The sequence below is a fragment of the Nerophis lumbriciformis genome, linkage group LG06 (genome assembly GCF_033978685.3).
Source record: "Nerophis lumbriciformis linkage group LG06, RoL_Nlum_v2.1, whole genome shotgun sequence".
NCBI lineage: Eukaryota > Metazoa > Chordata > Actinopteri > Syngnathiformes > Syngnathidae > Nerophis > Nerophis lumbriciformis.
The window spans coordinates 22,874,300-22,888,450 of NC_084553.2; the positions used below are offsets into that span (position 1 = coordinate 22,874,300).

Sequence of the window (14,151 nt, forward strand, 5' to 3'; positions counted from 1 at the left end):
AGAGGGAGACACAGGAAAGAGTGAGAAGAGCCTGTAGTGTAATGCCAGCAGCTAAAAGCAACTGCGTGCCTGTGGATGTGTTGAAGGTGTGCTGGAAAATGCGGAACAGAAATTACGGAGCAGCAGAAAAGTGGAATGTATTATTTAAATAGGTGCGTTGGAAAACACGGACCGGAGTTTTTTTTAAACTGGATCTGGATCGGCATTTTCCCATGCCTTGCCGATACGCAATTTTTGGCAAATATCGGCTCGGGACATCCCAACAGTATATATATATATATATATATATATACATACACAGTATATATATACAGTATATATATATATATATATATATATGTATGTGTGGGAAAAAAATCACAAGACTATTTCATCTCTACAGGCCTGTTTCATGAGGGGGGGTACCCTCAATCATCAGGAGATTTTAATGGGAGCATTCACATACCATGGTTTATATAGGGCACAGAGTGGGTGGGTACAGGCTGGCGTAGGGGCGTGGTGATTGGCTCATGTGTTACCTAGGAGGTGTTTCCGTCTATGGCGGCATGCTGTTACAATTTCGCTGCGCTTGTTGAGGGATGACAGGTCTGGACGGTAAATAATAAACAGTTTCTCTTTCAAGCATAGGTTGCATCTTTTATTACCACTATTGTAAGGTGTGCTGGATGCAAGAATTTGCCATGTTATTGAATATTCAACATTATTGTCTTTGAGGTCCCAAATGTGTTTGCTGAGTTCTGTGGTATTTCGCAGGTTTTTGTTCCTGAAAGAAGCCTTGTGATTGTTTCATCTGGTTTTGAATTCTCCCTCGGTTAATCCTACATATGTGTCGGATGTGTTAATGTCCTTGCGTATTACCTTAGATTGGTAGACAACTGATGTTTGTAAGCACCCCCCGTTGAGAGGGCAATCAGGTTTCTTTCGACAGTTACAGGCTTTGTTGGTTTTGGAGTCGCTCTGTCTGGGGGCCGACGGCTCATTTGCAATTGTTTTGTTGTGGTTTGAGATGATTTGTCGTATATTGTTCATGCAGCTGTAGCTCAATTTAATGTTGTTCTTGTTGAATACTTTTCTTAGGGTGTTGTCTTTGGGAAAGTGTTTGTCAATCAGATTGAGGAATTTGTGTCCAATGTTAGTTGAGACGTTTTTGCTGTATGGGGGGTTGTACCAGATGATGTCGTTTCGTTTTCTGTTCTTTTTTGGCTGGTTTCCTGGCGTGGGTTCATAGGTGAGGGTGAAATTGTATCCGCTTTCATCAAGGGCTTTTTGGTACGGGGGGGTTGCTTGGTCAAATTCAGCTTTGCTAGATGACAGCATCGATAGCCTTTTATTGATTCCGGTACGTATTCTTTTCGTGGTGGTGGGTGGGTGGTTGCTGTCATGGTGCACGTATTGGAGTGTTGTGTTGGGTTTCGTGAATGGTTGGTAGCTGTTATTTCTCAGGTTGAAAGTGACGTCAAGGAAGTTGACGGTTTGCTTGTTGGCTTCAATCGTGATCCGTAGGCCGTTCTCTTTGAAAATTTGGCATATTAACCGAGGGAGAATTCAAAACCAGATGGAACAATCACAAGGCTTCTTTCAGGAACAAAAACCTGCGAAATACCACAGAACTCAGCAAACACATTTGGGACCTCAAAGACAATAATGTTGAATATTCAATAACATGGCAAATTCTTGCATCCAGCACACCTTACAATAGTGGTAATAAAAGATGCAACCTATGCTTGAAAGAGAAACTGTTTATTATTTACCGTCCAGACCTGTCATCCCTCAACAAGCGCAGCGAAATTGTAACAGCATGCCGCCATAGACGGCAACACCTCCTAGGTAACACATGAGCCAATCACCACGCCCCTACGCCAGCCTGTACCCACCCACTCTGTGCCCTATATAAACCATGGTATGCGAATGCTCCCATTAAAATTTCCTGATGATTGAGGGTACCCCCCCTCATGAACCAGGCCTGTAGAGATGAAATAGTCTTGTGATTTTTTCCCACACATACATATATTGCGCTCTACTACGGTATCGAGCACTATTTTTTGGATAACCTTATTAAGACATATACTCTGCTCCAAATTGGCATTTGTTGAGCACTGTACGACGATCAGAAATGGAAAAATTCAACATCGACTACTCCACGAAGAACATTCCCATACCCGCGCAGAATGACTACAAGCTAAGGCTCATAGAAAAGACGGAACACTTCCTAAGAAGGATGCGGTGGAAAGCACATTTTTTCCTCCACCCTGAAACAAAAGGAACGCAAAAGAAAACTTACGGATTCAAATCTACCAAGAACCCACCCACAGTTGAGGAACTAAAGGATTTTGAGAACGACATGCTCAAAATGATACAATCAGTCAAATTCAAGCCAATCCGCAACCCACTCCTCACCAAGCTGAAAAATGACAAGGAGCGCATCAAGAAAGTAAACAACCTCATCATAGCTGCCGATAAAACCACAAACTTCTACAGAATGGACATACCAGAACACCACACCTTACTGGACAGAAGCATCACCAAATCATACAAAAAAGCGCAACCCAACACCTTACAGAACATCCACCTGGAAAATAAAAGGATCGCGGCTGAACTGGACATTGAGGACAGGGTGGACGCCACAGCCAACAAGGAAGCCTTCATCACATTGAAGGACCACAAACCCAACTTCGCAAATAACCCAACATGCCGACTAATAAACCCAACTAAATCTGAAATAGGAAAAATCAGCAAAATAATCCTGGACAGAGTCAACACAAAAATCAAGGACAAAACACCACTCAACCAATGGAGAAATACAGCAGCAGTAATCAAATGGTTCAACAACATCCAAGACAAACAACAGCACAACTTTATCTCCTTTGATATCGAGGAATTTTACCCTTCCATCACGCAAGACCTACTGACTCAAGCACTAGACTTTGCCTCAGACTACGACTCAATCACAGGCAACGAAAGAAACATCATCATCCACGCAAAAAACTCCATTCTCATCCACAACAGTACACCATGGCAAAAAAAGAACAATGCAACATTTGACGTCACTATGGGAAGTTTTGACGGAGCAGAAACGTGTGAACTCGTTGGGAGTTTCCTCCTCTCCCAGCTCGCTAGCCTCAATCTGAACCTTGGTATTTACCGTAATGACGGACTGGCAGTGTGTCGCGCCTCGCCAAGGAGCAGCGAGAATACCAAGAAGCGCATATGCCAAATTTTCAAAGAGAACGGCCTACGGATCACGATTGAAGCCAACAAGCAAACCGTCAACTCCCTTGACGTCACTTTCAACCTGAGAAATAACAGCTACCAACCATTCACGAAACCCAACACAACACTCCAATACGTGCACCATGACAGCAATCACCCACCCACCACCACGAAAAGAATACCTACCGGAATCAATAAAAGGCTATCGATGCTGTCATCTAGCAAAGCTGAATTTGACCAAGCAACCCCCCCGTACCAAAAAGCCCTTGATGAAAGCGGATACAATTTCACCCTCACCTATGAACCCACGCCAGGAAACCAGCCAAAAAAGAACAGAAAACGAAACGACATCATCTGGTACAACCCCCCATACAGCAAAAACGTCTCAACTAACATTGGACACAAATTCCTCAATCTGATTGACAAACACTTTCCCAAAGACAACACCCTAAGAAAAGTATTCAACAAGAACAACATTAAATTGAGCTACAGCTGCATGAACAATATACGACAAATCATCTCAAACCACAACAAAACAATTGCAAATGAGCCGTCGGCCCCCAGAGAGAGCGACTCCAAAACCAAGAAAGGCTGTAACTGTCGAAAGAAACCTGATTGCCCTCTCAACGGGGGGTGCTTACAAACATCAGTTGTCTACCAATCTAAGGTAATACGCAAGGACATTAACACATCCGACACATATGTAGGATTAACCGAGGGAGAATTCAAAACCAGATGGAACAATCACAAGGCTTCTTTCAGGAACAAAAACCTGCGAAATACCACAGAACTCAGCAAACACATTTGGGACCTCAAAGACAATAATGTTGAATATTCAATAACATGGCAAATTCTTGCATCCAGCACACCTTACAATAGTGGTAATAAAAGATGCAACCTATGCTTGAAAGAGAAACTGTTTATTATTTACCGTCCAGACCTGTCATCCCTCAACAAGCGCAGCGAAATTGTAACAGCATGCCGCCATAGACGGAAACACCTCCTAGGTAACACATGAGCCAATCACCACGCCCCTACGCCAGCCTGTACCCACCCACTCTGTGCCTTATATAAACCATGGTATGCGAATGCTCCCATTAAAATCTCCTGATGATTGAGGGTACCCCCCCTCATGAAACAGGCCTGTAGAGATGAAATAGTCTTGTGATTTTTTTCCCACACATACATATATTGCGCTCTACTACGGTATCGAGCACTATTTTTTGGATAACCTTATTAAGACATATATATATATATATATATATATATATATATATATACGTATATATATATATATATATATATTTATATATATTCACACATACAAATATATATAATGAATGAATGAAATGAGTTTATTTCGGTCATATAATCAACCATTTTGTGTGATCAATTTAACAGCACAGATTATACATATTAACAATCAGACACATACAAAAAGAAAAATAATGACATATATATATATACATAAATATATATATATATATATATATATATATATATATATATATATATGGACCAGCTCTATACTCTCGACAGGATACTTGAGGGTGCATGGGAGTTTGCCCAACCAGTCTACATGTGCTTTGTGGACTTGGACGTGTATCCCGGGAAGTCCTGTGGGGAGTGCTCAGAGAGTATGGGGTATCGGACTGTCTGATTGTGGCAGTCCGCTCCCTGTATGATCAGTGTCAGAGCTTGGTCCGCATTGCTGGCAGTAAGTCGGAGCCGTTTCCAGTGAGGGTTGGACTCCGCCCAGACTGCCCTTTGTCAACAATTCTGTTCATAACTTTTATAGACAGAATTTCTAGGCGCAGTCAGGGCGTTGAGAGGATACGATTTGGTGGCTGCAGGATTAGGTCTCTGCTTTTTGCAGATGATGTGGTACTGATGGCTTCATCTGGCCAGGATCTTCAGCTCTCACTGGAACAGTTCGCAGCCGAAAGTGAAGCGACTGGGATGCGAATCAGCACCTCCAAGTCTGAGTCCATGGTTCTCGCCCCGAAAAGGGTGGAGTGCCATCTCAAGGTTGGGGAGGAGATTTTGCCCCAAGTGGAGGAGTTCAAGTACCTCGGAGTCTTGTTTACGAGTGTTAGAAAAGTGGATCGTGAGATCAACAGGCGGCGATCGGTGCGGAGTCTTCAGTAATGCGGACGCTGTATCGATCCGTTGTGGTGAAGAAGGAGCTAAGCTGGGAGGCAAAGCTCTCAATTTACCGGTCGATCTACGTTCCCATCCTCACCTATGGTCATGAGCTTTGGGTTGTGACCGAAAGGACAAGATCACAGTTACAAGCGGCCGAAACGAGTTTACTCCGCCGGGTGGCAGGGCTCTCACTTATAGATAGGGTGACAAGCTCTGTCATTCGGGAGGAGCTCAAAGTAAGATTCAAGATTCAAGATTGTTTATTGTCATATGCACAGTTAGACAGTTTGCCGTACAATGAAAATCTTACTTTGCTAGTCCACCCTTCAACAAGTCACACGGTACTTAGCTAAAAATAAAAAATACAAATACAAATGTATATACAAGGCACAGTAAGTAACATAACATTATTGCACATTCGGATTGACAGTCAACAGTATACATATGGAGGTGACATTTGGTCACAGCAGCAGTTAAAGTGTCTTTAGTGATCAAAGGTGAAAAGTGTCTACAGTGATGGTTCACAGTTCGGGGGTGGTCATGGTAGCTGTCTTTTGTTCAAAAAGATAAAAGTAAAACGGGGGTGGGGGGGGCTAGCTTTCGCAAGTTAGCATTCACAAGCCTGATGGCCTGTGGGTAGAAACTGTTTGTCAGTCTCGTAGTCCTGGATTTCAGGCTCCTGTATCGTCTGCCTGATGGTAGGAGGCTGAAGAGACTGTGCTGGGGGTGTGTACTGTCCTTTATGATGTTGTGTGCTCTCCTGGTGGCCCTGGTAGAGTACATGTCCTGTAGTGAGGGGAAGGCTGCTCCTGATATGTACTGAGCAGTTTTAATCACTCGCTGGAGTGCCTTCCTGTCCTTAGCAGTAGAGTTTCCATACCAGACCGTGATTGAGCTGGTAAGGACACTCTCAACCGTACTTCTATAGAAGTTGCTGAGAATTTTGGGTGGCATGCCAAATTTTCTCAGCCTTCTTAGGAAGTACAGTCTCTGCTGGGCTTTCTTTATTGTTTGTTGGGTGTTGTGATCCCAGGTGAGGTTTTCGCTGATGTGGGTCCCGAGGAATTTAAAGGTTTTCACCCTGTCCACCTTTGTCCCCCCTATGTACAGAGGTGTGTAGTGGGTACTCCTTCTCCGTGGGTCAATAATCATCTACTTGGTCTTGTCTGTGTTCAAGGAGAGATTATTATCCTGACACCAGGCCACCAGTTCCGCTACCTCCCTTCTGTATGCTGCCTCAGCTCCCCCGGTGATCAGTCCAACGACCGTAGTATCATCTGCAAACTTGATGATACTGGTGTTGTTCTGGGAGGCCACACAGTCGTGTGTGAAGAGGGTGTACAATAGGGGGTGAGCACACAGCCTTGGGTGGTCCCTATGCTTAGAACATTTGTGCCTGATGTCTGGTTGCCGATTCTGACTGACTGGGGCCGGTTTGTGAGAAAGTTCAGGACCCAGTCACAGAGAGCGGTGCTCTCTGTGACTGACCAACAGTGAGGAGTTTAGCAGTGAGTTTTTGTGGGATGACCGTGTTGAAAGCAGAGCTGTAGTCGATGAATAATAGCCTGGCATAGGTGTCCTTGCCCTCTAAGTGGGTGAGGGTGGTGTGGATGACGTTGTTGACTGCATCCTCAGTGGACCGGTTCTGCCGGTAGGCAAACTGTAGAGGGTCCAGTGTGTCTGTGATGGTCTTCTTGATGTGTGACATGACTATCCTCTCAAAGCACTTCATCACTATTGGGGTGAGTGCAACAGGGCGATAGTCATTCAGACTTTGGCAGGGGCACGATGGTGGTGGTCTTGAAGCAGGTGGGCATAACAGCTTGTGCTAGTGACAAGTTGTATATGTCAGCAAGTACGTCATCCAGCTCTGATGAACACACCCTGAGGGCCTGGCCAGGGATGTTGTCTGGGCTAAAGCTGCTGCTCCTCCACACCTAAACGAGCCAGATGATGTGGTTCGGGCATCTGGTCAGGATGCCACCTGAACGCCTCCCTAGGGAGGTGTTTAGGGCACGTCCGACCGGTAGGAGGTCACGGGGAAGACCCAGGACACGTTGGGAAGACTATGTCTCCCGGCTGGCCTGGGAACGCCTCGGGATCCCCCGGGAAGAGCTGGACGAAGTGGCTGGGGAGAGGGATGTCTGGGCTTCTCTGCTTAGGCTGCTGCCCCCGCGACCCGACCTCGGATAAGCGGAAGAAGATGGATGGATATATATATATATATACAGTCACTATCAAAAGTTTACATACACTTGTAAAGAACATAATGTCATGGCTGTATTGAGTTTCCAATAATTTCTACAACTCTTATTTTTTTGTGATAGAGTGATTGGAGCACATACTTGTTGGTCACAAAAAACATTCATGAAGTTTGGTTCTTTTATGAATTTATTATGGTTCTAATGAAAATGTGACCAAATCTGATGAGACAACCTTGTGGCATCAAATTCAAATAGACTTGAGGCTGTAATTGCTGCCAAAGGTTCATCAACAAAGTATTGAGCAAAGGCTGTGAATACTTATGTACATGTGCTTTTTTTTTGTTTTAATATATTTGCAGAATAAAAAAATAAAAAAACATTCTTACGTTGTCATTATGGAGTATTGTGTTTAGGATTTTGAGGACAAAATTGACGTTATTACATTTTAGAACTTTAAACTGTATATTGGCCTGAGACCAAGCAGCAAAGCACTACTACAAGGCTACAGACTGCGCCCACACTTGAATTAACATGTTAGTAAATGCGTCGGCTGTTGTAGTGAGTGGGTGGGAGTTTAATGTACTGTACATACAGTATGTGTGCTTGTTTACAGCATACACGACCTGCACATTATCACCTAGTTCTTAGATACCAGGTACACACACACTCACTAGCAGAGTGCAGAGCTCGGATGAGTCACTACTGCCGACACAGTAAGCTGCCTGAGAGGAGGGGGTCGTGGTCTGGATGGAGCATAGCAAAAGGCACGCATGTACTTCAGGTATATCATCAAACAACTTTATCAAAATGACACACAAAGGATAGTTGTGTATGCATGTACACGTGTCACATACCTTTATGTGATGGTGGACCACTCTGTGGACCACTGAGCAGCACTGTTTGTGTAGAGCGCAGGTCGAAAGAGCACTTGGAGTCTGGGGAAAGCTGCACATGTGATGGAAGGTCATTGGTCGTTTGGGTGGATGGCTCACATTCGGACTTCTGTCTGAGGGTCTGTTAGTGCTCAAGCTCTGCTGGGAGACATGACTTTGTGATGGGCTGTTGGGGATGAAGTCCCTCAGGGTGGATGGTGGATCGTGTGCAGGCGAATCCTCCAGGACTGCAGGCGAATCCTCCAGGGTGGTCCTTGAGTCCTCATGTAGACGGCTGTATTTGGTGCGCTTCAGCATGCCTGCAGAAGCACAGTGGTGCATTCAAATACTGCACTACGCGTAGAATGCCGAATACAAAAGTTACAAGCTACCTGGTGCGAGTTCTGGAGTGCGGATTTGTGTCAATTTATGGCACACAAAACAACACAGACACACACACATGCACGGACCCACACACAAATATTAACTGATATTTTAGGATATTAACTTGAAATATTAAAACAGATGATTTAAAGTAAATGGACTCACCAGCCAGCATGAGATATCCTGCTTTACTATCTTTAGGTCACCAACAAGGTTTCAAAGTATCCCTTTGCTATCCTCTTGTCTTTCTTATTGCATCTTTTATGAATGAAGCACTGTCTCTCTCTCTCTCTCTCTCTCTGACGGCGCATGCAGATGAATGTGTGAATGGAGCAAAGCAGATATTGACAGGCAACCCTGAAGACCTCCCACTCCCACGTCCTACCCTCACCCAAGGCTACATCCAATCACATGAGAGGAGAGTGACTCATGCTGTACACGCACACTCAAGCAATAAAACAGTGCACTACTACCAGTGATGGGCAGTAACAAGCTACATGTAGCTAAGCTACGTAGCTTAACTACATTTTCCAGTAGCTTGGCGTTATCTTAGCTACTTTTTTAACAAGTAGCTTTTCCTGTAGCTTAGCTACTTTTAGACCTATGTAGCGTGTAGTTAAGCTACAAAGCTACAAGCTACAAAGAGAGAAGACAAACTGTGAATCCAGGACCCCACAAAATATGGAAAAAATAAAATGACCTGGATGAATGAGAACATCCATACATACGGAGAAAATCCATGATGATTGGTTGGTGTTCGTATGATGAGTCACAATTGGCTAAGGTTAGGGCGAAACATTACGGACTGGCCAATTGGAGGCAAGATAAGGCGGGTCATCTAAACCAAGAAGCAGAATCACAACAGTCACGCACTCATGTCACATGACATACTTGAAAATGGCAGAGGGATTCTCTCATGCAGATGAGATGTTTCCTTTAGTAATGAAGATGACGTGCAGGAAACTCACAATAATGCGTATCCTGAGCATACTTGCCAACCTTGCGAGGGAGGGGGGGGGTTAAGGGGGGAGGAGTATATTTATAGCTAAAATTCACTGAAATTCAAGTATTTCTTATATATATATACACACACACACACACACAGGTAAAAGCCAGTAAATTAGAATATTTTGAAACACTTGATTTATTTCAGTAATTGCATTCAAAAGGTGTAACTTGTACATTATATTTATTCATTGCACACAGACTGATGCATTCAAATGTTTATTTCATTTAATTTTGATGATTTGAAGTGGCAACAAATGAAAATCCAAAATTCCGTGTGTCACAAAATTAGAATATTACTTAAGGCTAATACAAAAAAGGGATTTTTAGAAATGTTGGCCATCTGAAAAGTATGAAAATGAAAAATATGAGCATGTACAATACTCAATACTTGGTTGGAGCTCCTTTTGCCTCAATTACTGCGTTAATGCGGCGTGGCATGGAGTCGATGAGTTTCTGGCACTGCTCAGGTGTTATGAGAGCCCAGGTTGCTCTGATAGTGGCCTTCAACTCTTCTGCGTTTTTGGGTCTGGCATTCTGCATCTTCCTTTTCACAATACCCCACAGATTTTCTATGGGGCTAAGGTCAGGGGAGTTGGCGGGCCAATTTAGAACAGAAATACCATGGTCCGTAAACCAGGCACGGGTAGATTTTGCGCTGTGTGCAGGCGCCAAGTCCTGTTGGAACTTGAAATCTCCATCTCCATAGAGCAGGTCAGCAGCAGGAAGCATGAAGTGCTCTAAAACTTGCTGGTAGACGGCTGCGTTGACCCTGGATCTCAGGAAACAGAGTGGACCGACACAAGCAGATGACATGGCACCCCAAACCATCACTGATGGTGGAAACTTTACACTAGACTTCAGGCAACGTGGATCCTGTGCCTCTCCTGTCTTCCTCCAGACTCTGGGACCTCGATTTCCAAAGGAAATGCAAAATTTGCTTTCGTCAGAAAACATGACTTTGGACCACTCAGCAGCAGTCCAGCTCTTTTTTTCCTTAGCCCAGGTGAGACGCTTTGCGCGCTGTTTCTTGGTCAACAGTGGCTTGACACGAGGTATGCGGCAGTTGAAACCCATGTCTTTCAAGCGTCTCTTGGTGGTGGATCTTGAAGCACTGACTCCAGCAGCTGTCCACTCCTTCTGAATCTCCCCCACATTTTTGAATGGTTTTTTTTTCACAATCTTGACCAGGGCGCGGTGATCCCTATCGCTTGTACACTTTTTCTGACCACAGTTTTTCCTTCCCTTTGCCTCTCCATTAATGTGTTTGGACACAGAGCTCTGAGAACAGCCAGCCTCTTCAGCAATAACCTTTTGTGTCTTTCCCTCCTTGTGCAATGTGTCGATGGTTGCCTTTTGGACAGCTGTCAAATCTGAAGTCTTCCCCATGTTTGTGTAGGCTTCAGAACTGGACTGAGAGACCATTTAAAGTCCTTTGCAGGTGTTTTGAGTTAATCAGCTGATTAGTTTGTGGCACCAGGTGTCTTCAAAATTTAACCCTTACACAATATTCTAATTTTGTGACACACGGAATTTTGGATTTTCATTTGTTGCCACTTCAAATCATCAAAATTAAATGAAATAAACATTTGAATGCATCAGTCTGTGTGCAATGAATAAATATAATGTACAAGTTACACCTTTTGGATGCAATTACTGAAATAAATCAAGTTTTTCAAAATATTCTAATTTACTGGCTTTTACCTGTATATATATATATATATATATATAATTAAAAGAAATACTTGACTTTCAGTAAATTCTAGCTATATATATATTTATAATATATACAGTATATATATATATATATATATATACTGTATATATATATATATATATATATACTGTATATATATATATATATATATATGTATATAAAATAAATACTTGAATTTCAGTGTTCATTTATTTACACATATACACACAACACTCCTCTACTCATTGTTGTATTTGAAAGTGCAATGCTTTGCAGCCAGTAGCACAGCCTTTGAAGGAGCATAGGTATGGGCAGCATCTGTAGCACGAGCACAAAACTTCACAAACGGCTAACAAAGACTTAGAAATTATTCGTTGTTATTATTATTTCAGTCGGTTTATTTTCAATCTGTGTTCAGTACAACAACAAACGTGGGTTTGCACAGTGACATTTTGTTTACAGCATCAACAAGAAACAATTACTTGCATGATCCTTCAGGATACACTGAAACACAATGAAAGTCATGGCATTAGCCTCTATGTTATTCATTCACAACATAGAGGCTAATGCCACGACTTTCGCTCACAATACAATAATTGTTTGTTCCGAAATATTTTGAAGCTGCACAGATTACATTTTGGGCACATATGTGACTAAAATGGTTGTAAATTCAAGCCCTGGAAATATGACTTAATTACTTGAATTAAAGTAATATCTGGATCGGGATAATTTGGCTTATATATAATATATTTATATATATATATATTATGGCAAGCCGTTAAGGAAATTAAATATATATGGAAGTCTGAATAGTTATCTGATCTGAAAAAGAGCCAAAGCTGTCAAAGAGCTGAGGGACCATCTTCAAAGTGCAATGCTGAAACAAATAATGCAAACTATAAAATGTAACTTCCAGGGCTTGAGATTAATGCAGTCCCGTCGTCCCGGGGACGGTAAAAAAAAATGCACAGGACGAAATGAAATGCTCCCCGGGACGATGGCTTTTAACCATTTTTTTTCTTTTTCTTTTTGTGTATTTAATCCTTTTACATTTTATATTAAATGCCTTGGTTTTTCCTCCCTCTGAAAATCCTATGAAATGTTTAACAAGCCATCCTATAATAATACAACAGCTATTCATGTAACAATACATCCATCCATTTTCTACCGCTTGTCGCGGGGGGTGCTGGAGCCTATCTCAGCTGCATTCGGGCGGTAGGCGGTGTACACCCTGGACAAGTCGCCACCTCATCTCACCTCATAACAATACAATAAAACAAATATATTTAATGATGTTATTTTCATTATTTTAACAATAGGCTAATGTATATTACTTTATATAGATTCTAAAAGAAACACAAAACTTAAAAACTAAATTATTTACAATTGCAGACACAAGGTTTCGTGCAGCTTCATTCATTGTAAAGACGGACAGAAGTCCACGCAGGAGAAAAATGACTACAAAGATGGTGTCTGGGTTTTTCTTATATATATATATATATATATATATATATATATATATATATATATATATATATATATATAAAAATCAAATAAAACAAATGGCTTATCGATAAGCCATTTTTTATTTTTTTTATTTATTACAATGCCAAAATAGGCCTAACAACACCAATGGTTGTAATTCAGTAGCACTTTGAGATTTGGAATCAAATGTAAAGTAGATTAAAAATACAATCTATTATATGAATAAATAATATATTTATATATATATGTCCTTACGTAACATCACCAGAATGATTGACAATTAGGAGGACCAATAGTCAACATGATCCACCCGGAAATAAATAAAACAAATGGTTTATCGATAAGTCATTTAAAAAATGTTTTAATATTTATTTATATGTATCATTATTCTCCTACTCACCTTTCCAGTAGAGGTATCTCCCCTCTCACTTTCTGTGCTCCTCTGCCCTGACTCCTACATGTCAATAGGAGTAGTGGAGTGATTATTATTATTATCTACTGATGATAGTCATACGTGAATGAGCTAAGCTCCTGCTCTCCCCATGTGTAAAGTAAGAAACACAGCTGATGCTCCAGAAGGAAGTAACCCCAAAGATAGCAAATGGTAAAAAAGAGTGCACATTTAACTTTATAAATAACCAGGACCTTCATGATGCATTTCAGGCTAACTAGCTAACTAAGTAGCAGCATTGTTTTAGAGCGGGAATGTAACTTTTTGTCAAACACAGACCTGGTGTAAAGTGGAGCTAATACATTTTACTACAAGCAGTGATGAATACTTACTTTCTTGAAAAAGTTTCTTATGTCCATTTTGCATCCGTTCACGTTCTTTGTTCTGCAGTGATGTGTGCTAATGTGCTTCGTACACTTGCAGGACTGCAACTTGCAAGCAAGGTCGCAGAGAAAATGCGGACTGGATTTTGAGTGATGTGGGCGTATTATCTATGTGAACAAGTGGAATGGATTGGATACCGACGCACTAAAGGGGCTCTCTACCTTACACTATGAAGTGAGGGGAAACTGAGTGATTAATGACAGGTTATATGATTATTTATTTAAACTCATATTCGGGCCACTTTATAATGAATATGTCGGCATGTATTTGTAAAAAAAAAAAAAAAAAAAAAAAATATATATATATAACACCAAA

At 41.8% G+C, this 14,151-nt stretch overlaps 1 protein-coding gene across 5 annotated transcripts in view; it reads right to left on the bottom strand.

Moving 5' to 3' along the window:
* The window catches only part of LOC133608583 (SHC-transforming protein 1-like), a 38,614-nt gene extending 24,707 nt beyond the window's left edge, over nucleotides 1–13,907 (bottom strand). For 2 of the 5 annotated variants that reach the window (XM_061963912.1, XM_061963907.1), the window contains exons 1-3: nucleotides 13,785–13,907; nucleotides 8,414–8,751; nucleotides 8,231–8,302 (exon numbers count right to left, since the gene is read on the bottom strand). In XM_061963912.1, coding sequence (XP_061819896.1) covers nucleotides 8,231–8,302; nucleotides 8,414–8,751; nucleotides 13,785–13,818 — 444 coding nt within the window. In that variant the 5' untranslated portion in view covers nucleotides 13,819–13,907. Of the gene's footprint in view, nucleotides 1–8,230; nucleotides 8,303–8,413; nucleotides 8,752–8,980; nucleotides 9,115–13,401; nucleotides 13,456–13,784 lie in introns of those variants that run through there. The other 3 variants (XM_061963910.1, XM_061963909.1, XM_061963911.1) reach the window with 3 other exon arrangements.
* Nucleotides 13,908–14,151: the final 244 nt, after the last annotated feature.